Source organism: Hypanus sabinus (assembly GCF_030144855.1).
Source record: "Hypanus sabinus isolate sHypSab1 chromosome Y unlocalized genomic scaffold, sHypSab1.hap1 SUPER_Y_unloc_2, whole genome shotgun sequence".
Classification (NCBI taxonomy): Eukaryota; Metazoa; Chordata; class Chondrichthyes; order Myliobatiformes; family Dasyatidae; genus Hypanus; species Hypanus sabinus.
The window spans coordinates 574,532-601,384 of NW_026779021.1; the positions used below are offsets into that span (position 1 = coordinate 574,532).

A 26,853-nucleotide genomic window follows, 5' to 3' on the forward strand; every position below is an offset into this window, starting at 1 on the left:
GATGGAGCTTCAGGGAAGGCTGTATATATCCTGGTAGCTGTGGCTTCTTATATTACCCTACATCAGCTTGTAAATGTGCTCTCTTCCCACTCGGTGGTAGAGTTTTTGACCTCCGGACAGACACAGCACCTCTCTCAGGCACGACAAAATCACTATGAGACACCCTTATTGAGAAACCTGCTCCTGACATTTTGTCATGACTTCACTTTAAACTCATCCACTTTCCTAATGTCACCATCCCAGGTTACAGTCGATTCTAAACACGATTATGTACTGTGAAATCAATTCCTCACTACAGCCCACAAGGACCTCACGGACAAACCCCTACAGGACCCTGACATAACCTTGTATGTCGATGGTAGTTCTTTCAGAGGCAGAAACGGGGAATCACAGAATCAGAGAGGTTCTGGATGATTACCTTCCCATCTGATGGCATGGCCAGGCATAAACTCCTGAGAAATTATTAAATTGTCAGCTGCCCTGGAGGAATTGGCAAATGAAACTGCTAGTACTCTGTTAGGCACCCAGACTCAGGTGGCTGAGGTGATCACGGAAATGTCAGCTGTCCGACAAACAGGCCTACAGATTTGTATGGCTTTAGATTTTATCCTAGCTGAGAAAAGGGAACCTGTGCTATTAGTGACACAGAATACAGAGATAAGACCACTGCAGCCTGTTCTGTGTGTGAGGCTTTGAAACCTATTCTGTAATTTGTCTCTCGGTACTGTCAAGCAGTAGATAAGACTGACTCCAGCCTGTCTTAAGTGGGGGTATCCATTTTTAAGGGAATTGTGAGCTATTTGGTGGATTGGGCAGGAACAGTCACACAGTGCTTTGAATAAAGAGTTTGTACTTATATGGTCTCTGAGTGGCTTTATCCAGATTCAACTTCCATAATACAGGTAGTCCCCAAGTTATGAACATCCAACATATGGACAACTCATACTTACAAACCGAGGAAGGAGAACACCATCTGCCTTTTTAAGTCATTCCCGTTGACACTGTGTTGAGTGTTTAACTTTGCATTTGGTTTAAAATTTTCTTGATAAAATTCACCCTGACCCTGCCCTCCCCCCCCACGCCCATTCTGGTCAGCTGGTGGTGCAGTGAGATCAGCGCCGGGCTGGAGAACGGAGATTCCCCGAGTTCGATCCAGTGATAGACCATTCCTGTGCTGGGTTGATGTCAATCTAGTGACTCCTGTACCATCCGTGCCGGGTTGATGTTGAGCTCGCAACTTAACCTTGTAAAAAAAAACACTACCACCTCCAATTTAAACTCCCATGCAGAATATTGTGGAGGATCAAATACCCAAACTCAGCACAGACCCCACTTGTCCCATTTGGCCTGTCTCAGTGCGGTGGTCCTCAGGACTGAGTGGACCTTGGGAGCTGGCGAAGCTTGGGACCACAGTGTTTCTGTTCTGTTCACGGGCAGCAATCGCGATTGAAAATAAAGTGGAGTCGTTCCGGTGACTTCATCGTCGAGAATGGCAGCTTAAGTCACTAGCTCCTCCGGAAAAACACATATTAAGCCCTGTTATCCCATCAAATATAATATTTTTTGAAAAATGTTAAACTGAAAAGAGGGGCAAGAATGGGGAAAGGGAATGGAAATAAAAAAAGCGACACTGTGGAGTCTCCGTCCGAGAGGAGTGCAGCGAGTGCTAGCGAAGTGGCTGCTGGGCCTCGTTCAGGCGAAGCAGCGAATATCTTCGAAATCCTGAAAGAGATGAGGGAGTTCCGGAAAGAAATAGAGCAGCAGCTCAGTGATATCAAGTCAGAGCTCGCCAGTGTCAATCAAAAAATAGCGATGGCAGAGACTTGCATTGAGAATGTGGAAGATCGCGTTCAAAACGTGGAATGGATACTGGGCAAGACAATAAAAATAATACATCACCAAGAAGGTAAACTGCTTGACCTGGAGAGAAGATCATGGTGGAAAAATATCAGAATCTACAACTTTCCTGAAGGAGCGAAGGGCTCATTTATGATGGAATTTGTCCGAAAGTTACTGCGGGATGCGCTGCGTCTTCCGTGGCTTTGGAGCTGGAAGTTGAGAGAGCCCACTGCGTGTTAGTCCCAAAACCTACCCAGGATAGAAAGCCACGCTCTATAATAATTAAATTCCTTCGGTACAGCACCAAGTTGGAGATTCTACAAAGGGCCTGGGGTAAGAAGAAAGTGATTTTAGAGGATAAATTAATATATTTCGACCAAGAGTACCGCCCCCCCGCGGTCATTCAGAAACGTAAAGAATACTCCAAAGTAAAATGAGTATTAAAGCAAAATAAGATTAGATTCCAAACTCCGTACCCTGCTAAACTTCGAGTGTTTTATGACAACGGAACGTGGTTGTACCAGACAGTAGAAGAGGCGACTATAGACATGAAGGCCAGAGGGTTGCCCGTCAGCATGACCAAAATGAAGGAAAGCCTGACTGAGGAATTGTCCCACTCAGCTTGGGAAATAGTGCGAGAATCGAGAAGGCAGGAGACGGGAGCAAGCTGAGAGAAATATATCAGGAAGAAACCGGGAGTTTCCTAAAGACAGTCCTCACCCGCTTCAGAAGAGCCATAAGGTTTGGCTAACTTTAAAAATGTTGAGAAGCTAAACAGAAGCAAAAGTACACGGTGATATACCTATGATGAGAAATACTCATTATAATGTGGATTTTATATTACTTAGTTGTTATTCTTTATTCGCTCACTTACTCCTTTTTCCCCACTGAAATGAGAAAATATATATGTACATATATTTGTATGTGTGTAATGTGTGTGTGTATATATGTATGCACATATATATATATATTTGTGCGTGTGTGTGTTTGTGTGTGTGTGTGTGTGTGTGTGTGTGTGTGTGTGTGTGTGTGTATATGAGAATGTGAAAAGGGTAAGGGGTACGTGTAGAAGGGGTGGGTAAGGGGTAAGTGTAGAAAAGTATGTACACAGGGCCAGTGGGAGGATACGTTATTGGTGAAGTAGCTAAGATAAAATTCCAGACAGCATGTGGCAACCACAAAGAAAAGGAAACCTGTGACCACAAGACAGTGTGTTCGGCAAAGTATTTTGAGCTATATACCTATTTCGAGTGTTTTGCTTGCGTCCATACCCATTCCGAGTATTATGCTTGCGTCTATGCTTATTCCAAGTATTTTGCGTGCTTAGCTATGCAATAGCCAATCAACTGATGAATAAGACAGGTAATTTTTTGTTAGTGACACTCCACGTTGGCTGCAGTCTAATCACACGTCCTTTCTTTAGGCTGTGCCAAACAAATTTTAGTGCAACCTGTTTCTGTGAGGTCTTCTGGCCCAGAATTCTGGCCATGTATGGAGTTGAAAAGAATCCATCTCCTGTTTGTGGGCACTACAGAGCAAGGACAACCAGAAGAAACATTGCATGATACCTTTAAGTGCAAAGTACAGGGGTTCAGCAGTTCGCAGAAATAAGTGGTAATAGGAATTCACCATACTTAAAAACTCCTTAACAGCGACTAATTTGCTGAGAGGGGTTTTGCATCTTCTGTGGAGATGCACAAAAAAGCCGGATGAACTCAGCATTTTGGGCAGCATCCGTTGAAAGAAGCAGTCAACGTTTTGGGCCGAGACCCTTCGTCAGGACTGAAGAAGGAGGGGGCAGGGGCCCTATAAAGAAGGTGGGGGGAGGGTGGAAAACCAATCAGAGGAAAGATCAAGGGTTGGGGGAGGGGATAGGCAGGAGAGGTGAAGAAGGAATGTAAGGGGAAAGCATTATGGGTAGTAGAAGAAGGCAGAGTCATGAGAGAGGTGATAGGCAGCTGGAAGAGGAGACGGAGTGAAGGTGGGATGGGGGAAGGGAGAGGGAGGGAATTACCGGAAGTTGGAGAATTCGATGTTCACACCAAGGGACTGGAGACTACCCAGAAGGTATACGAGATGTTGTTCCTTCCAACCTGAGTTTGGCCTCATCATGGCAGTAGAGGAGGCCATGTGTGGACATATCCGAATAGGAATGTGATGCAGAGTTGAAGTGAGTGGCAACTGGGAGATCCTGTCTGTTGTGGCGGACGGAGCGGAGGTGCTCGACAAAGCGGTCCCCCAATCTGCGTCGGGTCTTGCCGATGTAGAGGAGGCTGCACCAGGAGCACTGGATGCAATAGATTACCCCGACAGACTCACAAGTGAAGTGTTGCCTCACCTGGAAGGACTGTTTGGGGCCTGAATGGTGGTAAGAGATGAGGTGTAGGGACAGGTGTAGCACTTAGGCTTGCAGGGATAAGTACCAGGTGGGAGATCTGTGGGGAGGGACGTGTGGACCAGGGAGTAGCAGAGGGAACAATCCCTGCGAAAAGCAGAGAGGGGTAGAGATGGAAAGATGTCCTTAGTGGTGGGGTCCTGTTGAAGGTGACGGAAATTACGGAGGATAATATACTGGATCCGGAGGCTGGTGGGGTGATAGGTGAGGACATTGGGAACACAGTACCTGTCGTGGTGACAGGAGGATGGGGTGTGGGCTGAAGTGGGGGAAATGGAGGAGATGCCGGTGAGGGCATCTTTAATGACGGCAGAAGGGAAACCACGATTCTTAAAGAAATAGAACATTTGGGATGTCCTGGAACGGAAAGCCTCATCCTTGGAGCAGATGCAGTGGAGACGGAGGAACTGGGAATAGGGAATAGAATTTTTGCATTGGGCAGGGTGGGAAGAGGTATAATCAAGGTAGTTATGGGAGTCAGTGGGTCTCTAGAAGATGTCAGTGGACAGTCTATCTCCAGAGATGGAGACCGAGAGATCAAGAAAGAAGAGAGAAGTGTCCGAGATGGACCAAGTGAATTTGAGGGCTGGGTGAAAGTTAGAGGAAAAGTTGATGAAATTGATGAGCTCAGCATGGGTACAGGAAGCAGCACTAATGTAGTCGTCAATGTATCGAAGAAAAGTTGAGGATCAGTACCAGTATAGATTTGAAGCATAGACTGTTCCACATAACCAGTGAAGAGGCAGGAATAGCTGGGGCCCATAGCTACACCCTTGATCTGGAGAAAGCGGGAAGAGCCAAATGAGAAGTTATTGAGTCTGAGTACCAGTTTCGCCAACTGGAGGAGTGTGGTGGTGTCGGGGAACTGGTGAGGTCTATTGTCAAGAAAGTAGCAGAGGGCTTTCAAGGCCATCTTGATGGGGAATTGAAGAACTGGACATCCATTGTGAAAATGAGGCGGTCAGGACTGGGAAACTGGAAATTATTGGAGGGTGTGGTATGTATCCCAGATGTAGGTGGGGAGTGACTGAACTATGGGTGACAAAATGGAGTCAAGGTAGGCAGATACAATTTCAGTGGGACAGGAGCAGGCCGTAACTATAGGCCTACTAGGACAGTCAGGCTTATGGATCTTGGGGAGGAGGTAAAAGCGAGCAGTGTGCGGTGTGGGAATTATGAGTTTTTTGGCTGAGGATGGAAAGTCTCCAGAGTTGATATGGGCAGTGATGGTACAGGAGACAATGGTTTGATGTTTTTGGTTGGGTCCTGTTCCAGGGGTAAGTACGAGGAGGTGTCAGAGAGCTGCCGTTTGGCCTCAGTGAGGTAGAGGTCCATCTGCCAGACTACTACGGCACCACCTTTCTCTGCTGGTTTGATAGTGAGGTTAGGATTAGTGCGGAGAGAGTGGAGGGCAGAGCATTCAGAGGGAGTGAGGTTAGAACAGGAGAGAGGGGTGATGAAGTTGAGACGGTTGGAGGTGAAAAGATCGAGTGCAGGTAGAAGGCCCGGCGGGGGTGTCCAGGAGGAGGAGGAGGGTTGAGGAGGGAGAAGGGGCCATCTATAGGGGGAGGGGAATCCTTGTTAAAGTAGCAGGCTCGGAGACGTAGGCGACGTCTGTGGAGATGCGATGGCTGAGAAAGTCAATGGTTGACAACCAAACTGGCACTTAGCAGCGTTAATAATTTACCTGTGTTGGCTTAAATGCTTGAAAGGTATACACGGATGTAATAGTTGTCTAGATTTGGACACAATGATGACAAGTATTATCATCCAGGTAAACAAAAAGAAAATTTAAGTCTTTCATACGAATTAGAAAATCTGTGCTGCATTTTCAGTCCAAACAGAATGCGCAGAAACTCAAAAAAGGCCAAATAGGGTTGTCACTGCTGGTTTTGGAACATCTTGTGAGCTCACAGGCACCTAATGGTAGCCCCTAATTAGAACAACTTTGAAAAGAATTAGCTTTCTGGCTAAACATGCCAGCAAGTCTTGTGTTGGCAGTTTTTCTGGATCCAGTCTACGTGTGTGACATGAACTGGCAGGCCAGTTATGGGAATGTAGTCTTGGTGACGCTTGAGAATTCACCCAGCAGTAGAGTAAACTTACATGTGGTGGTACATGCAATTGATTGAATTGTTTGGGGAATCTCTTTGGAGAACAGGGTAACAACCCAAAGTGCTCGACATCCACAAGTTGTCTTAAGGTCCACTAATATTCCTTGGGCACACAGAAATTTGAACTGAGCAAAGTTCCAGCCACTTTATCCAGAACATGTTTAACCATGCCTACTGAAACAAAGTATCATGCTTCAAGTCTCTTAAATCTGGATTTTGCTGTTCTTTGCCTTCTCATCAATAGGCAATGCTGGCAGCACAATCACCTGAGCACCCACATCACACAGGAAACACTGCCCTGAAACATTGTCTGTAATGAACAGTAGATGACCCCTGCAAATGGAGCCCATGGATCTTGGATATCCTGATACACTGGCACTGCTGAAGCTGTAAAGCCCTCGACATTTCCTAGTTTTCCTAGTATTTCATAGCATTTCCAAAGCAAATGGGGTAAAAACACAGACACAGCTTTGTCTGTTTTGTAGCTGTGAGAGTCCTTATGCTGAGGGCCTTGCTAACCCACGCTCATTGGGACAGAGAAAACAGAAGTGATATACCACTGCCTAACTCAGTGTAGACTATCAGCCATTTTAGCAAACTCCCTATAGTTCTTCATGAGTGCATTAGTGAGGACTATGCAAACTTGATCAGGCACTTGATGCATAATGCACAACATCCTGGAGGAACTCAGCAGGTTGGGCAGCGTCTTTGGAAACAAACAGTCAACGTTTCGGGCCGAGACCTTTATGATGCAGAACAAGTTCTTTAAAAATAGAAGAAGGTTGGTGATTTCCCGGGAGAGACTGTTCATAATTCATTAACTCCATGGGCTGAATATCACCGAGACCAGGCAAGGCGAGCAACTATTTGTTGCTTAGGCTCCAATAGTTCAGAAGACTGTAAAAGGTGAGTTTTCAACAATTGGTATTTTTCATGTTCAGGTAGGTGTTCTGTAGACTCACTACTATCACAGAAGTTTCTAGTACCGATACTGGACCCTCAGCTCAGAAGGGAAGGAAGGAAGGAAAAGAGCTGAGCAGTAGTAATAGGGGATTCGATAATTAGGAGGACAGATAAGAGGTTCTGTGGGAGAGATCGAGAATCCCGGATGGTCTATTGCCTCTCTGGTTCCAGGGTCCGATTGAGTTCTCAGTATTCTGAAGAGGGAGGGTGAACAGCCGGATGTCATGGTCCATGTAGGGAACAATGACGTGGGTAGGAAGAAGGAGGTCCTGCTAAGAGAATTTAGGGAGTTAGGTGCAAAGTTGAAGGACAGGACCTCCAGGGTTGCAATCTCAGGATTGTTACCAGTGCCATTTGCTAGCGAGGGTAGAAATAGGAAGATAATGCAGCTAAATACGTGGCTAAGGATTGGGTGCAAGAGGGAGGGCTTCATGTTTCTGGACAATTGGGCCTTGTTCCAGGGAAGGTGGGACCTGTTCCGACAGGACGGGTTGTACCTGAACTGGAAGGGGACTAACATCCTTGTGGGAAGGTTTGCTAGTGCTGCTCCGGGGGGGGGTTTAAACTAGATTGGCAGGGAGAGGGGAACTACAGTGTTAAAGCAGATAGTGAAGTGAAGGATGATAAAGGTCATGCAAGAGCTGCAAGTATAGTGCATGGAGTAAAGCCAGATCTATCATATAGAGAGGCTTTAAGGAAAGAAAAGCAGAATAAAGGGTGTAAAAGTAGTAAGGTAGAAGTGCTAAAGTGTGTGTACTTCAACGCATCAGGAACAAAGGTGATGAACTGACAGCTTGGATACATACATGGAATTATGATGTAGTGGCCATTACAGACACTTGGCTGGAACCAGGGCAGGAATGGATTCTCAATATTCCTGGATTTCAATGCTTTAAAAGGAATAGAGAGGGGGGAAAAGGGTTGGAGGGATGGCATTACTGGTCAGGGATACTATTACAGCTACAGAAAGGGTGGGTATTGTAACAGGATCCTCTTTTGAGTCAGTATGGGTGGAAGTCAGGAACAGGAAGGGAGCAGTTACTCTATTGGAAGTATTCTGTAGGCCCCCTGGTAGCAGCAGAGATACAGAGGAGCAGATTGGGAGACAGATTTTGGAAAGGTGCAAAAATAACAGGGTTGTTATCATGGATGACATTAATTTTCCCAATATTGATTGGCACCTGATTAGTTCCAAGGATTTAGATGGGGCAGAGTTTGTTAAGTGTGTACAGGATGGATTCCTGTCACAGTATGTTGACAGGCCGACTAGAGGGAATGCCATACTAGATCCAGTAACGAACCGGGTCAGGTCAGAGATATGTCAGTGGGTGAGCATCTGGGGGACAGTGATCACCATTCCCTGGCCTTTAGCATTATTTGGAAAAGGATAGAATCAGAAAGGACAGGAAAATTTTTAACTGGGGAAGTGCAAATTATGAGGCTATAGGGCTAGAACTTGCAGGTGTGAATTGGATGTTTTTGCAGGGAAATGTACCTGCCTTTTTGTTGGCTTTGTGGAACAGTCCATGTTCAAAATCTATACAGGTATCAGTCCCCTTCTTTTCCTTCGCAAAATCGACAACTGCATTGGCACTGCCTCCTGCATGCATGCTGAGCTTGTCAACTTCATTAACTTTGCCTCCAACTTTCACCCTGCCCTCAAATTTACCTGGTCCATTTCCGACACCTCCCTCCCCTTTCTTGATCTTTCTGTCTCCATCTCTGGAGACAGCTTATCTACCGATATCTACTATAAGCCTACAGACTCTCACAGCTACCTGGACTATTCCTCTTCCCACCCTTTCTCTTTCAAAAAGGCTATCCTCTTCTCACAATTCCTCTGTCTCTGCTGCATCTGCTCTCAGGATGAGACTTTTCTTTCCAGGATGAAGGAGATGTCTTCCTTTTTTAAACAAAGGGGCTTCCCTTCGTCCACCATCACCTCTGCTCTCAAACGCATCTCTCCCATTTCCCGCACATCTGCCCTCACCCCAACTGCCCGCCACCCCACTCGGGATAGGGTTCCCCCTGTCCTCACCTACCATCCCAGCAGCCTCCAGGTCTAACGTATAATTCTCTGTAACTTCCACCATCTCCAATGGGATCCCACAACCAAGCACATCTTTCCCTCCCCTCTTTCTGCTTTTTGCAGGGATCGCTCCCTACGCAGCTCCCTTGTCCACTCATCCCCCCCATCCCTTCCCACTGATCTCCCTCCTGGCACTTACCCTTGTAAGCGGAACAAGTGCTACACCTGCCCTTACACTTCCTCCCTCACCACCATTCAGGGCCCCAGACAGTCCTTCGTGAGGCGACACTTCACCTGTAAGTCGGCTGGTGTGGTATACTGCGTCCGGTGCTCCTGGTGTGGCCTGTTATATATTGGTGAGACCCAACGCAGACTGGGCGACCATTTCACTGAACACCTACGCTTGGTCCGCCAGAGAAAGCAGGATCACCCAGTGGCTACACATTTTAATTCCACGTCCCATTCCCATTCTGATATGTCTATCCATGGCCTCCTCTACTGTCAAGATGAAGCCACACTCAGGTTGGAGGAACAACACCTTATATACCAGCTGGGTAGCCTCCAACCTGGTGGCATGAACATTGACTTCTCTAACTTCCGTTAATGCCCCTCCTCCCCTTCTTACCTCATCCCTGACGTATTTGTTTGTTTTTTTCTCTCTCTCTCTCTGCCTGTTCACCATCTCCTTCTGGTGTTTCCCCTTTCTTTCTCCCGAGGCCTCCCATCCCATGATCCTTTCCCTTCTCCAGCTCTGTATCACTTTTGCCAATCACCTTTCCAGCTCTTAGCTTTATCCCACCCCCACCGGTCTTCTCCTATCATTTTGCATTTCCCCCTCCCCCCACTACTTTCAAATCTCTTACTACCTTTCCTTTCAGTTAGTCCTGACGAAGGGTCTCGGCCCGAAAGGTTAACAGCGTTTCCTTATAGACACTGCCTGGCCTGCTGTGTTCCACCAGCATTTTGTGTGTGCAGTATGGACATGTGGTTGATGTTGAGAGATATCTTGCAGGATGTTAGGGATAAATTTGTCCCGGTGAGTTAGATAAAGAATGGTAGGATGACTAATGAGGTGGAAAATCTAGTCAGATAAGTCCCCGGGGCCAGATGGAATATTCCCCAGGTTGCTCCACGAGTCAAGGGAAGAGACTGCTGAACCTCTGGCTAGGATCTTTATGTCCTCATTGTCCACGGGATTGGAGGGAGGCGAATGTTGTCCCCTTGTTCAAAAAAATGTCTGGGTAATTATAGACCAGTGAGCCTTACGTCTGTGGTGGGAAAGCTGTTGGAAAAGATTCTTAGAGATAGGATCTATGGGTATTTAGAGAATCATGGTCTGATCAGGGACAGTCAGCGTGGCTTTGTGAAGGGCAGATCGTGCCTAACAAGCCTGATAAAGAGTTCTTTGAGGAGGTGGCCAGGCATATAGATGAGGGTAGTGCAGTGGATGTGATCTACATGGATTTTAGTAAGGCATTTGATAAGGTTCCACATAGTAGGCTTATTCAGAAAGTCAGAAGGCATGGGATCCAGGGAAGTTTGGCCAGGTGGATTCAGAATTGGCTTGCCTGCAGAAGGCAGAGGGTTGTGGTGGAGGGAGTACATTCAGATTGGAGGGTTGTGACTAGTGGGGTCCCACAAGGACCTGTTCTGGGACCTCTACTTTTTGTGATTTTTATTAACGAGCTGGATGTGGGGGTAGAAGGATGAGTTGGCAAGTCTGCAGACGACACAAAGGTTGGTGGTGTTGTAGATAGTTAGAGAATTGTCAAAGATTGCAGAGAGACATTGATAGGATGCAGAAGTGGGCTGAGAAGTGGCAGATGGAGTTCAACCCAGAGAAGTGTGAGGTGGTACACTTTGGAAGGACAAACTCCAAGGCAGAGTACAAAGTAAATGGCAGGATACTTGGCAGTGTGGAGGAGCAGAGGGATCTGGGGGTATATGTCCACAGATCCCTGAAAGTTGCCTCACAGGTAGGTAGGGTAGTTAAGAAAGCTTATGGAGTGTTAGCTTTTATAAGTCGAGGGATAGAGTTTAAGAGACGCGATGTAATGATGCAGCTCTATAAAACTCTGGTTAGGCCACACTTGGAGTACTGTGTCCAGTTCTGGACGTCTCACTATAGGAAGGATGTGGAAGCATTGGAAAGGGTACAGTGGAGATTTACTAGGATGATGCATGGTTTAAAGAGTATGGATTATGATCAGAGATTAAGGGAGCTAGGGCTTTACTCTTTGGAGAGAAGAAGGACATGATAGAGGTGAACAAGATATTAAGAGGAATAGACAGAGTGGACAGCCAGCGCCTCTTCCCCAGGGCACCACTGCTCAGTACAAGAGGACATAGCTTTAAAGTAAGGGAAGTTCAAAGGGGATATTAGAGGAAGGTTTTTTACTGAGAGAATGGTTGGTGCATGGAATGCACTGCCTGAGGCAGATACACTGGTGAAATTTATGAGACCATTAGACAGGTATATGGAGGAATTTAAGGTGCTGCGATATATGGGAGGCAGGGTTTTAGGGTCGACACAACATTGTGGAGACAACATTTGTGTCGTACTATGCTGTATTGTTCTGTGTTCTATGTTCAAGTTAGCCTACTATATGGAAATATTTGGTGGTGCTGATGGTAATTTCTTGCAGTGTGAACTGGGCCTCAGTCTGTACAAACCAAGTGATGGTATCTTTTTCCCAAGATTCTGGAAGTTACAAATGACTGCGCTGACCGATACGTTCAATAACTCTGGAATCATCCAAGAGCATCAGGGTCACCAATGTAGGTTTTCATAAATAATACATAGTGAAGCTTTTAATGTTTAATGAAACTGATGATACATTTTATTGAACTCCAACAGCTTACTCAAAATCGTTACATAGCCATGTCATTGTGTCAGACCACCCCATAACGTGAAATCCCAACTTGCTGTTGGTGATTGTGAATTACAGGTTACAAACGTCCAACTTACAGACAACTCATACTTACGAACTGAGGAAGGAGAATGCCGACCGCCATTTTAAGTCATTGCAGTTGATACTGTGTTGGGTGTTTGTCTTAAGTTGTTTTTAGTAAGATCCACCCTGACCATGCACCCCTCCACCCCCCCAATTCTGGTGGGCTGGTGGCGCAGTGAGATCAGTGCAGGCTAGAGAAGAGGTTGCCGAGTTCGATCCAGTGACTCCTGTACCAGATTGATTTGAATGCAACTTGACCATTTGAAAAAACACTGCCACTTCCAGTTTAAATTCCCACATGAATATCGTGGAGGATCAAATACCCAAACCCAGCACAGACCCCACTTGTCCCATTTAACCTGTCTCAGTGCGGTGGTCCTCAGGACTGAGTGGATCTTGGGAGCCGGCGGGGCTTGGGTGTTTCTGTTCCATTGACGGGAAGCAATCACGATTGAAAATAAAGTGGAAATAATTAAGCGTTTGGAAAGAGGTGAAACGCCATCGGTCACCGGAAAAGCGTCAACAATGGGAACAATTTTAAAGGGTAATGGATAAAGTAAGAATAATAGGAGCATGTGAAGTGCCCTGCCCTAATGAAAGCTACAATTATTACTAAGCAAAGCAGTGGTTTAATTATTGGAATACATACGTTTCTTAAGTGTTTTATATGCATAGAAAGGTAAAATATATACCTCAAACCCCACTTCCAGAAAAGTTGGGATATTTTCCAAAATGCAATAAAAACAAAAATCTGTGATAAGTTAATTCACGTGAACCTTTATTTATCTGACAAAAGTACAAAGAAAATATTTTCAATAGTTTTACTGACCAATTTAATTGTATTTTGTAAATATATACAAATTTAGAATTTGATGGCTGGAACACACTCAACAAAAGTTTGGACAGAGTTAAAATAAGATTGAAAAGTGCACAGACTATTCAAGTAACACCGGTTTGGAAGACTCCACATTAAGCAGGCTAATTGCTAGCAAGGTGAGGTATCACGTCTCGGTATAAAAGTAGCGTCCATCAAAGGCTCAGTCTTTGTAAGCAAGGATGGGTCATGGCTCACCCCTTTGTGCCAAAATTCCTGAGAGAATTGTTAGTCAGTTCAAAAGGAACATTTCCCAACGCAAGATTGCAGAGAATTTAGGCCTTTCAACATCTACAGTACAGAATTTTGTGAAAAGATTCAGAGAATTCAGAGACATCTCAGTGTGTAAAGGGCAAGGTCGGAAACCACTGTTGATTGCACGTTATCTTCGAGCCCTCAGGCAGAACTGCCTAAGAAACCGTCATTCACTGTGACAATTATAGCCACCTGGGCTCGGGAGAACTTCGGAAAACCATTGTCACTTAACACAGTCCGTCGCTGCACCCAGAAATACAACTTGAAACAAGGAGGAAGCCATACATCAACTCTACGCAGAAATGCCGGCGAGTTCTCCGGGCCCGAGCTCATCTCAGATGGACCGAAAGACTGTGGAACCATGTGCTGTGGTCAGATGAGTCTACATTTCAGCTAGTTTTTGGAAAAAATGGGTGTCGAGTTCTCCGTGCCAAAAATGAAAACAACCACCCTGATTGTTATCAGCGAAAGGTGCAAAAGCCAGCATCTGTGATGGTATGGGGGTGCATCAGTGCCCACGGCATGGGTGAGTTGCATGTATGTGAAGGTACCATTGACTCTGAGGCGTATATTAGGATTTTAGAGAGACATATGTTGCCATCAAGGTGACGTCTCTTCCCGGGACGTCCATGCTTATTTCAGCAGGACAATGCCAGACCACATTCTGCACAGGCTACAATAGCGTGGCTTTGTAGACACAGAGTACGTGTGCTTGACAGGCCTGCTGTCAGTCCAGATCTATCTCCTATTGAAAACGTATGGCGCATCATGAAGAGGAGAATCAGACAACGGAGACCAAGGACTCTTGAGCAGCTGAAGTCTTATATCAAGCAAGAATGGACAAAATTTCCAATTGCAAATCTACTACAATTAGTATCCTCAGTTACAAAACGATTAAAAAGTGTTATTAAAAGGAAAGGTGATGTAACGCAATGGTAAACATGCCTCTGTCCCAACTTCAGTTGAGTGTGTTGCAACCATCAAATTCTAAATTTGTGTATATTTACAAAATACAATTAAATTGGTCAGTAAAACTATTGAAAATATTTTCTTTGTACTTTTGTCAGTTAAATACAGGTTCACGTGAATTAACTTATCATAGATTTTTTGTTTTTATTGCATTTTGGAAAATATCCCAACTTTTCTGGAAATGGGGTTTGTATATACTAAGACAAACGTTTGACTAACTGACGCTAAATAATACCGGACGTACTTGTTCTGACTTACGTACAAATCCGACTTAAAGATGGACTCAGGAACAGAACTCGTACGTAACCATGGGACTGTCTGTATGTGCATTTCCACCATTTACATTACTCTAGAGTATCACTGTATTTGTTTGTTAAATTTAAAAGATGCAAAGATAAAGCAACATTCACAATGACAAATTTTATGTTTTAGCACAGGGAATGATTGAAGACTTCCTCTAAAATAAAAAGAGAATGTACAAAGTCTAAGGAAACACCTGGAAATGTTACTATTATGAATTAATAACATAACTTTCATCAATTATCAGACTTGGAATTTCAAGGACAAGATATGAAATGCACTGCATTGTAGTTAAAGCTCTCAAAGGTTCCAACGTAACCAATATAATTCAGATTCATTTGTTGATTTATTTATAAATGCATAAAACACAAAAATAATATGAACAAAATAACAGGAAACTAACAAATAAAAATCACAGCTGAAATTATTTAATAAATTTTACTAACAGTTTGTTTGACACCATTTTGAATGAGCAACTCAGACCTACCTGCCTGTATCGTAACAAGTGACTGGTCGTTCTAGAGTTTAGCAATGCAGTCAAGATGTGCTTTAAAGAGATCTGCAGTTCCTTGCCTAATGCCTGGCGCCATTCTGCAGGGTGTTGGTCTGTGCAATTTATGCATGTGTATGCCACACTTTCTGGAAGATTTGATAAGATTTCATACATCTCATCTGGATGAAAATAAAATCAATGGAAAAAATGATCATCCGCAGCAAGGCAAAATCTGAATAGAATAGATTCTGTAAACTTTACAAATCAACATATGGGGAACATATATAGATAAAGAAAACAGTGCAAGCAAAACACGGCAACTGGATTGAGCAGATTCCAGCAAATTAAGTCTATTGTCCAATGTACATGTCAAAATTAAACTTGAGTATGTACTTCTAAATGGGTTGTTTCACAAGGCATGGCTAATAACATGGAAATGGTAGGCAGGAGAGAAAATTCAAATAGAAAATGTAGAAATATCCTGAAAGAATTAACATTCAATATAAAAGCAGTATCCACTCTCCGACTAAAGTACATCCAGTATAAAAACATCCACTCTAAATTAAAAATAAATGTGTGGATAAAATAGGCCACAATTGACACATTCAAAGCAGAACCAACATGTATTTAAATCCGATTAATAGAGACTCCTGAATTTTTGCCTCAACGTGGTGACTTCTGTCAAACATACAGTATTCATCTTGGAACAACTTCAGAAATGAGTGGTTAGTGTCTCAAAGATGCACTATTCTCCCTGCTACTATATGAGCTTCTGATCATTTTATCACTCTACTTATCATTAGGGCATGTAGACCTGTTCTATTGTAAATGAAAACTGGAGAACAGTAATTGGAAGTGGGGAGGGGGAAGGGAAGTGAGCACAATGAACAAAAAGAAAGCAAGGATTTGCTGCATTAGTTCTTTGTAAAGACAGAGGCTATTCATATTTAACCCACTCTATCCATCCTGACACCAAAAACAAGACAAACAGTCTATGAACCTTAAAGAAGCAATCAGTAAACAGCAAAGAACACAGGTGAAAAAGTCTGAACCAATGCAAAGATCTGTTATAAAATGTCAAATGTCGCAAATAAGTCTCTACTTTTAAGATTTGCCTTCTTATTTTTAAAATATTTTGAGGAATTTTGAGTTGAAATGTATAAAAGCATGTTAGATGACTCTCCCCCACAGCCAACAAAAACAGAGTTAGGAAGAATTTATGAATGGCAATTTGTATTTATAATGTTAGAATTTGAAATTCTTAAGAATATATGCCAAATAAGGGGTTTGTGGTTAAACAAGAAATCAAATATCTAATGTTGTAGAACTAAGTTAAATTTAAAAGAATAAGAATTCCAACATCATATGACCAGAAACTATACAGATTGCGGTTATATGAAAACTAAATATGAACTCCAGAACTACTCTTATGAATATATTATACATTTATAAATTGTACTGACAGCTCAAAACAAATGAAATCTAAACCAAACAAAAATATACAACCAAAAATTGTCTCTTCTTTGGAAGCTTTTATACTGGAAATACAATTCTAGCTTTAAAATACCTGATAAGCTTTCACATTTTGCATGAACCCAACGCTCACATTTTCCACACTGCATCATCTTGCTCTCATAATCATCATCGTCATAGCATTTATCACAGAGCGGGCAGAAGTTTCCTAAACATACACAGCAATTAACATTAACTTAGAATGCATCTTTCCATTATTCTCAATGAACTTCAACAGCATGGACACTTGCTTTCTTCAGTACTTTTTGAAATACTGTATTTTACAGCTTGGCTTTCTATCGAAAAATATTTAGGCTTACATATTACTGTAAAGAATACATAACAGAGGCAAACTGACCACTTGTTCTGTTAATCTGTCAACCAATGAAGTGGGCAAGGTACAGACACCTTTAAATAATCCAAATAATTAATTTTTTAAAAAAGAAAGAAACAATTAGTTAGTTGGAACATTAGTGCCAAAACAACTCAAGTTATTTGTGTGGCTAGTGGAACCTTGTCCCTAATTTCATCAGCTGGATCCTTTTTTCTTCTAGACAGAAACTTGGTTGAATCAAAGCAGTTGAGGTGATCTCCAACTTATTGAACAAGTAAGGAGGCATGGGATCCAAGGGGACACTGCTTTTTGCATCCAGAACCGGCCAGGGATCTGTTCTGGGACGCTTACTCATTGTGATTTTTATAAATGACCTGGATAAGGAAGTGGAAGGATGGGTTAGTAAGTTTGCTGAGGTTGGAGGTGTTGTAGACGGTGTGGAGGGCTGTCGGAGGTCACAGTGGGACATTGATAGGATGCAAAACTGGACTGAGAAGTGGCAGATGTTCAACCCAGATAAGTGTGAGGTCATTCATTTTGGTAGGTCAAATATGATGACAGAATATAGTATTAATGGTAAGACACTTGGCAGTGTGGAGAATCAGAGGGCTCCTGGGGTCCAAGTCAAAGCAGCTGCACAGGTTGACACTGTAGTTAAGAAGGCATATGGTATATTGGCCTTCATCAATCCTGGAACTGAATTTAGGAGCCGAGAGGTAATGTTACAGCTATACAGGACATAGGTCAGACCCCACTTGGAGTACTGTGCTCAGTTCTGATCACCTCACTACAGGAAGGATGTGGAAACCATAGAAAGAGTGCAGAGGAGATCTACAAGGATGTTGCCTGGATTGGGGAGCATGGTTTATGAGAACAGGTTGAGTGAACTCGGCCTTTTCTCTTCGGAGCGAAGGAGGATGAGAAGTGACCTGATAGAGGCTCCTCGGTAGAGATCGTAAAGAGCACCAAATTTCTTGGTGTTCACCTTGCGGAGAATTTCACCAGGTCCCTCAACACCAGCTCCATAGCAAAGAAAGCCCAGCAGCATCTCTACTTTCTACAAAGGCTGAGGAAAGTCCATCTCCCACCCCCATCCTCATCACGTTCTACAGGGGTTGTATTGAGAGCATCCTGAGCAGTTGTATCAAGTCAAGTCACTTTTATTGTCATTTCAACCATAAATGCTGGTATAGTACACAGTAAAAATGAGACAACATTTTTCAGGACCATGGTGTTACATGACACAGTACAAAAAAACTAGACTGAACTACATAATAATAAAAAAAAACAGAGATAGCTACAGTAGACTACAGACCTACACAGGACTGCATAACGTGCACAAAAAATAGTGCAGGCATCTACAATAATTAATAAACAGGACAAAGGACAAGGTGTCAGTCCAGGCTTCCGGTATTGAGGAGTCTGATAGCTTGGGTGAAGTAACTGTTACATAGTCTGGTCGTGAGAGCCCGAATGCTTCAGAGCCTTTTCCCAGACAGCAGGAGGGAAAAGAGATTGTATGAGGGGTGCATGGGGTCTTTCATAATGCTGTTTCCTTTATGGATGCAGCGTATAGTGTAAATGTCCGTGATGGCTGGAATAGAGACCTCGATGATCTTCTCAGCTGACCATAGTATCCGCTGAAGGGTCTTGTGATCCAAGATGGTGCAATTTCCGAACCAGGCACTGATGCAGCTGCTCAGGATGCTCTCAATACAATTCCTGTAGAATGTGATGATGGGGGTTGGGAGATGGACTTTTCTCAGCCTTCACAGAAAGTAGAGACGCTGCTAGGCTTTCTTTGCTATGGAGCTGGTGATGAGGGACCAAGTGAGATTCTCCACCAGCTGAACACCAAGAAATCTGGTGCTCTTTACGATCTCTACCGAGGAGCTGTCGATGTTCAGCGGGGAGTGGTCACTCTGTGCCCTCCTTAAGTCAACAACCATCTCTTTTGTTTTGTTCACATTCAGAGACAGGTTGTTGGCTCTGCACCAGTCCGTTAGCCGCTGCACCTCCTCTCTGTAAGCTGACTCGTCGTTCTTGCTGATGAGACCCACCACGGTCGTGTCATCGGCGAACTTGATGATGTGGTTCGAGCTGTGTGTTGCTGCACAGTCGTGGGTCAGCAGAGTGAACAGCAGTGGACTGAGCACGCAGCCCTGGGGAGCCCCTGTGCTCAGTGTGATGGTGTTGTAGATGCTGCTCCCGATCCAGACTGACTGAGGTCTCCCAGTCAGGAAGTCTAGGATCCAGTTGCAGAGGGAGGTGTTCAGCCCCAATGGGCTCAGCTTTCCAGTCAGTTTCTGAGGGATGATTCTGTAAGTCTATGAACAGTATTCCAAAATATGTGTCTTTTTTGTCCAGGTGGAGGGTGATGGCAATGGCGTCATCTGTTGAGCGGTTGGGACAGTACACAAACTGCAGGGGGTCCAGTGAGGGGGCAGCAGGGTCTTGATATGCCTCATGACGAGCCTCTCGAAACACTTCATGATGATGGATGTAAGTGCAACAGGACGGTAGTCATTCAGGCAGGACACTGAAGACTTCTTCGGCACGGGGACGATTGTGGCGGCCTTGAAGCACGTTGGAATGGTGGCGCTGCTCAGGGAGATGTTGAAGATGTCAGTGAGAACATCTGCTAGCTGGTCTGCACATCCTCTGAGCACTCTACCAGGGATGTTGTCTGGTCCAGCAGCCTTCCGTGGGTTGACCCTGCACAGGGTTCTTCTCACATTGGCCATGGTGAAAAAGCACCTGGTCATTTGTAGGAGGGGTGGACTTCCTCACCCCACGTCATTTCCTCACGTCATTTTCCACCTCAAACTGGGCGTAGAAGTTATACAGCACATCTGAGAGGGATGCAGCACCTGCACAGTGAGTTGCACATCACTTTCTTGATTTGGGAATTGCATCATCTCGGATCGCAAGACCCTGCAGTGGATAGTGAGGTCAGCTGAAAAGATCACTGGGGTCTCTCTTCCCACCATTACAGACATTTACACCACACGTTGCATCTGCAAAGCAAACAGTATTATGAAGGACCCCATGCACCCCTCATACGATCTTTTCTCCCTCCTGACATCTAGGAAAAGGTACCGAAGCATTTGGGCTCTCACAACCAGACTATGTAACAGTTTCTTCCCCCAAGCTATCAGACTCCTCAATAACCAGAGCCTGGACGGACACCTTACTGCCCTATTGTTTATTATTTATTGTAATGCCTGCACTGTTTTGTGCACTTTATGCAGTCCTGGGTAGGTCTGTAGTCTAGTGTAGTTTTTTTCTCTGTGTTGTTTTTACATAGTTCAGTCTAGTTGTTTTTTTACTGTTTCATGTAGCATTCGTTTTTACTGTGTACTCATACCAGCAGTTATAGTCGAAATGACAGTAAAAAGTGACTTGACTTGACTTGAGATGTATGAGATGATGAGAGGCATTGATCATGTGGATAGCCAGAGGTTTTTCCCCCAGGACTGAAATGGTTGCCACAAGACACACAGGCTTAAGGTGCTGGGGAGAAGATGTCAGAGATAGGTTTTTCACTCAGCAAGTGGTGAGTGCATGAAACGGGCTGCTGGCAACGGTGGTGTGGGCGGATACAATAGGGTATTTTAAGAGACTTTTGGACAGGTACACGGAGCTTAGTAAAATAGAGGGCAATAGGTAAGCCTAGTAGTTTCATGTTCGGCACAGCTTTGTGGGCCAAAGGGCTTGTACTGTGCTGTAGGTTTTCTACGTTTCTAACTATGAATAGCCTCTGAATTCCCATTTAGCTTTCACTGTAACTTTGTAAGATTTCTTGTCTGTAAGTGGCTTTGCTGTGAACAAAGCTTTATTAGAATTCTCTAATTCATTATTTAACTGCTGAAATATAAGTGCTACCCAGGAATGGTAATCTTTATGAACAAAACAATCATGCATGCTCACCTTTATCAAAAAGCTTTGCACATTCATGACATAAAGAAAAATCATGCGACCACTGTGCATCCCAGTCCTTCCCTGGCATTGTAGCTCCACAGCTCTTACATCTTACACATTTGGTGCATATCTACAACAGATTTTTATTAGGAACTATTAAGGTGATGACAAATTAAATCAGAAAATGATCAAAGCAAAAATAACATCATCCATCTAAAAGAGCTGGAAATGGACTGAAAAATGGTGGCATACAATTTATAAACAATCTGTTCTGATAAAGAAACTGAACTAAAATGATCAGGCTGTTGTATAATTTCAATATTTCCTACATCATTTCAGATTTACCTATTTTTTTTATATATTCTTTAAATAAATCCTGAATACATAAATATCTGGAACTTTAATTCAAAACCAGAAGGGATGTCAATCTCCCTTGCCTAATCTGAAAGGCAATGCTAGAAATTCCTTCAGAGCTCAGATCTAGCCCTTGAACTTTACCAGCATTTATGAGGTAAAACATGTAATAATGGTGCCGAATTGACTCTTTGAGCCGTGACCCAGCAAACCCCAATTTAATCCTAGCCTAATCAAAGGGCCAATTACATCATTATCATTGCATTTTATGTCACTTGACATGGGTGATCAATCTTCCATCATCTTTAATAAGGGAAGTTCCAATAAGCTCTTCAAAACTTTTGGCTGACATTGCTTCCTGAAACTTATGAATGTGATGCGTTTTCAACTGTGACTCCTTCTTCCACACCCCAGAAATTCCAGATGCCATTTCCTGATTGATGGTATCAGATTTCTTTTTATTTGGGCTTTTTACATTTGTTAGTCTGTCCTTCAACAATATTTTCATCATGCTTCTCAAAAACCACATTTCTGTAGCTTCAAGTCTTCCTTTTGTTTTGCTATTGTCCAATCTTCGCTTCCGTATGTTAGGGCGTAACAAACATGCACATAGAAATATTATTATTTACTACTTTATTCAAACACTGAAACATACACTTAGCAATCCCGGTTTTCCTCCTCTTTTCAATATCAATCATATGGTCAGATGTTATCATGTTCCCCAAATAATTGAACTTCCCTGTTTAATTATTTTGTTGCCTACTTCCAGTTCACATTTCTGTATTTCCGTCTTCTTTGTGACAACCATACATTCAATCTTCTTGCAGTTGATGGTCAATCCTCTCTGCATTTCCTTTGATGAATTTATCTAGTTTCTTGGAGCTTCTCTTTAGAAATAGATATCAGCATTGTGTTTTCTGTGTATCATAGGTTGTTCAAACCATGTCCACCTATGATCATGCCTGGAATAATACTAACTTCTTTTGAAATTTTCTCACTATAAAGGTTGAATGGGTCAGGTGAGAGGTCGAAATTTACAATGACCAATTAATCTACCAACCAGTATATCTTTGCACTGTAAGAGGAAGCACTTGGAGGAATCCCACATGATCACGGGGAGAATGTTTGTGCTAACCATTACTCTACTGCACCACCCAAAACTTGCACTGGCTGGCTTAGTAGCCCGCCCTATGGAAATCTACTGAAGCAGTTATTCAGATGCACATCAATGTGTGTACTTCACAATGTCCTTGGTCAGTTGATTTTATTCTAAGCAGGAAATAGAATCTTCCTAGCACCTCAACTTGTCTAGATGCAGATAAGAAGAAAGAAATCAGCACACCAATAAATCTTCTGGCAATAAAAAGATAAGCAGAATTTTTATGTAATGGCAACAGAAATAAACACATGTAAAACCAAACCAGAGGGCTTTTCATACATGTGAAGGAAGAATCAAATCACTACTGTTTGAAGTACTAAACAGATTTCAATGAAATATTCCTTAATGCAAACCTGAGTTGATCCTGCTACGTGTATTCAGAATTAACTACATTGATATATTCAATGATTAGATTTATATATTTACAGCTTGATTATAGTTCAAGTATTCATTTTATCTTATCTATGTACACGCCAGATTAAAACAGAGCCCAACTTACAGGCAAGGTAACATTATGATAGTTACAACTTTGCACAACTTAACGAAACTTACCCAGACCTTCTTTATTTTAGTTGGTTTTGTTGGGTAGTTTGGTCCAAGACACTCTGGATGATAGTTGTTCCGGCATTTGCCACACTCAAGAAGCTGCTGTGTAAAAAGAAATGTTTTAAAAATATACAGTTTCTTTTTCTCCTAATTCAGCACGAAAAACAAATCATTCAGATTTTTATGGAAATTCTCTATTACTCAGTTCCAAGTGCAATCCACTTCGCCCATCTTTAAAACCAAATACTCCTGACTGGAAATAGCTTGGACAAGCACCTGATCTCTTTAGACAATGAACCAAACAATAAAGGAGCATAGAAAATCATATGTTCCAATTAAAGTACAAATGTGTTATATATTACAGTTGAGTATGATAAATCAGGATAAAACTCGTTCTCTTTAATCAAGTTAGAATACTTAATTTACTGATTTCAGCCTGACCTTATTGTTGAAATTGTGAAGAGAAACACATCCACAGACAGGAAGTATTTACAGAACATACTTAAGTGTGGCTAATTTTCCTGATTCAGCATTGCACCAATGTATTTTAGATAAAAATCAAGTAACAAGTATTTACCAAAATAAATGACACTGAAAGAAACTGATGTCAAACTCAGGTCTTTCTTGTTCTGGAAGAGGAGCTTAAGAGGTTCATTTAAGATTTTATTTCTGATTTATGTGTTGAATTTTTAAAATGTTACATGTTTTCTTTACTACACGTTTAATAAACATGAAAGAAGGAAAGAATTAAATATCTGAAATACTACCAGTATGAATATAACAGAGAATGATTAGGAGTTTACTTCAAGTTTATTTTTATTAAAAAGATTCAAACTGATTAATTCAAAATGATGAATTAAGCCCAGATATAAATTTAGTACTGTTCAAACCATTACCTTTGAGGAATTACTTTGTCGGCAACAAACATGGCAGAACTTGCAGCGCTGGCAACACCAGTTCTCCCAATGCTCCTCCAGGGGGCGCTCATTCTCCTCCAGGCAGAAAAGGTGAAAGGGTTCACAGCACACCTGACAGTAAACAAACTGCAAAGGGATTTGAAATGAATAATATATCATCAAATAGTACAACTGAAACAAAAAATAACTGCATCGATAAAACCTCTTTTACAATGTCTAAAGTCTATCATCATTTATAATAGAACTGTTGTTGGATCACTCTAAGAATAAAGTTATCAATTCATACAGAGCAAATTCTCTCGAACAATAATGAGATTATCACCATATAATCCAGTGTATTGATAGTGACTGAGAGATAAATGTTCACTGGACAATTGTAACAAAGCTTTTCTTAAAATACTCCTCTCATATTCTTGTCACTTTAAGTACTTCACCCACTTATTCTACAAATGTTTATAGGAAATACACACACTGCATATATAACAGGACATTATTTCATCTTTAACATCCTTATTATATGGAACTCCCTGAAGTACTTACTACATTGATATGCATGCTAAGGTTCTGAATTGAAATCCATGCAGTTTGCATGACACACTGTGTTTCAAAATTTAACATATTATCACTGCAATAGCTTGAATTAAGCTATTATTATTCAATATTACTGGACGTTCCATAGCATTTCTGGGGGGAAAACTATTATAAAGTACACTGTGAAATTTACAGTTGAAAATTATATTGATTCTCCCATACAACTGAAAGGTTGATGTCACATAGCATTAAACAGAATCAATTGGGTATATAGCAGGTGAAGAAAAATCAACGATTTTGTTGGATTGGCATGACCATTTCAATGCTCAAATAAGTTTAAACATTATTTTCATAAACATTGTATCCCAGTTTAATAGCCTGCAGTGAGATTCCTCTAAAACTTAATTCTGAAGTACGGCATCTCAAGCAATTTTACTTCTCCCAATGCTTTAAGTAATATCTCATATATCCAATCCAAAATGACCTACAATTAAATACACAGAGGCAGGAAACCATACCTCAACATGTCCACTGCTAGCACAAAGGAAGCACACCACCCTGGGAGTGATGGGTACAGAAGTCAGGATGCTAAGTCCACCCATTTCCCACACATTTTCCAAATCACAGTCTTCCTACAAAGAGTCAGTAGATTTACATCAGAAAATATGCAGCAAAATTCACTTATTCTCTATTGATCAGAATCAATTAAAACTTGGTATATATTGTCTCAATACTGGAGGGTTAGTGTGGGGTTACTGGTGGCTTGATGATAGGAAGCTAGAGAGTAATGATGTTTCTCATATTGTCTATCACAGAGATTGCTGTTGAGACATTTGTTATCCTTTACTTATACCAAATATTCAGATATATATGATATATAAGAATTGCTAGTGCATTAAGTGAATGATTTGAGGTGGGTACAACAACATTCAAAACACACACAAAATACCGGTGGAACTCAGCAGGCCAGACAGTGTCAATGAAGAAGACTAAGCAGACAACATTTCAGTACGAGATCCTTTGTCAGGACTAGAGAAAAAGATGACATGTCAGAGTAAGAAGATGGGGGAAAGGAAGAAAGAAGTACAGGGTGATAGCAGAAATTGGGATGAAGGGATCAGCCCGAAATATCCACTGTTTAGTCTTTTCCATTGCCTGGCAGCTGAGTTCCTTCAGCATTATGTACATGTTACTTGGATTTCTAGCATCTGCAGATTGTCTCATGTCTGTGTATCAGGCATTCTAGAGTTTGGAGTTCAATTCTGGCGCCATTCTGTGAGGATTCTCTGTACGTCCTCCCTGTAGAATGCCCGGGGTCCCTTCAGGTGCTCCAGTTTCCTCCCATAGTACAAGAAATACTGCTATAGAGTAAACTGCCCCATTATTGGGCTAGGATTAATAAGGTGTGTCAGGGGATTGCAAGGGATGCATGGCTCAAATGGCTTGAAGGGCCAATGCTGTACTTTATTACATCTAAATAAATAGATAGATAGCTAGATAAATAGATAGAATCAACAGATTAACATACATATAAACAAATAAATGGAATAAATTAATACCAAATGAGTAAATAAATGAGCTGAATTGACAAATAAACAAGCACATAGAAAGAATAATTTAAATAAATAAAGAACAATAAAATTATAAATACAACATTCTGATTCTGTCACTAGACAGATAAATAAATAAATGTAATGAAGTGTAAGACAGATATTTCAATAGATAGCTAGATACAAATAACTAAATAGGGAGATAGATAAACAGAAACAGAGATATAGACAGGTATGAATAGATGCATAGGTGGCTAGTTCGATGGATGAATTAATAGCTATGTAGATAGAGATATATTAATAAGGTGAGTAGATTTCTGGATTCCTAGATACATAGATGCTTACACAGATCAATAGATAGCTAGATAGATAGGTTGATAGAGACAGAGATACAGACAGATAGCAATAAATAGCTGAAGATAAATAGATCCATCGATGGATGGATAGACTGATAGATTGGTAGGTTAACAGATTGTTGGATGGAGAAAAAGATGGAATTTTAAACAGATAGATTACGTTGATGGATAGATACACAGACAGTGTGATTAAATAGATGGATATAGACAGAGAGAGGAAGGGAGGGAGGAAGGGAGGGAAGGAAGAAAGGAAGGATGGATGGATAGTTAGATAGACAGATAGAGAGAGAGATGGATCAATAGATAGATTTGTTAGATATAGCTAAATATTTAGAGATGATTAGATAGATATTGATATAGATAGCTATGTAGATAGATAGATAGATAGATAGATAGACAGATATAGATAGATAGTAGACAAAGTCAGATGAAAAACAGGACAGATGTGCAGGTAGGTAGATCGTTTAGAGATAGACAGATAATCACAC

The 26,853-nt window shown here is 42.1% G+C and overlaps 1 protein-coding gene across 8 annotated transcripts in view; it reads right to left on the minus strand.

The window, feature by feature from the left end:
- The window catches only part of LOC132386023 (histone-lysine N-methyltransferase 2A-like), a 316,855-nt gene that overhangs the window by 112,473 nt on the left and 177,529 nt on the right, over positions 1 to 26,853 (minus strand). For 6 of the 8 annotated variants that reach the window (XM_059958301.1, XM_059958299.1, XM_059958305.1 and 3 more), the window contains exons 10-15: positions 24,978 to 25,091; positions 23,908 to 24,054; positions 23,018 to 23,113; positions 20,962 to 21,082; positions 16,753 to 16,866; positions 15,180 to 15,364 (exon numbers count right to left, since the gene is read on the minus strand). In XM_059958301.1, the coding sequence (XP_059814284.1) occupies positions 15,180 to 15,364; positions 16,753 to 16,866; positions 20,962 to 21,082; positions 23,018 to 23,113; positions 23,908 to 24,054; positions 24,978 to 25,091 (777 nt within the window). The remainder of the gene's footprint in view (positions 1 to 15,179; positions 15,365 to 16,752; positions 16,867 to 20,961; positions 21,083 to 23,017; positions 23,114 to 23,907; positions 24,055 to 24,977; positions 25,092 to 26,853) is intronic. The other 2 variants (XM_059958298.1, XM_059958300.1) reach the window with 2 other exon arrangements.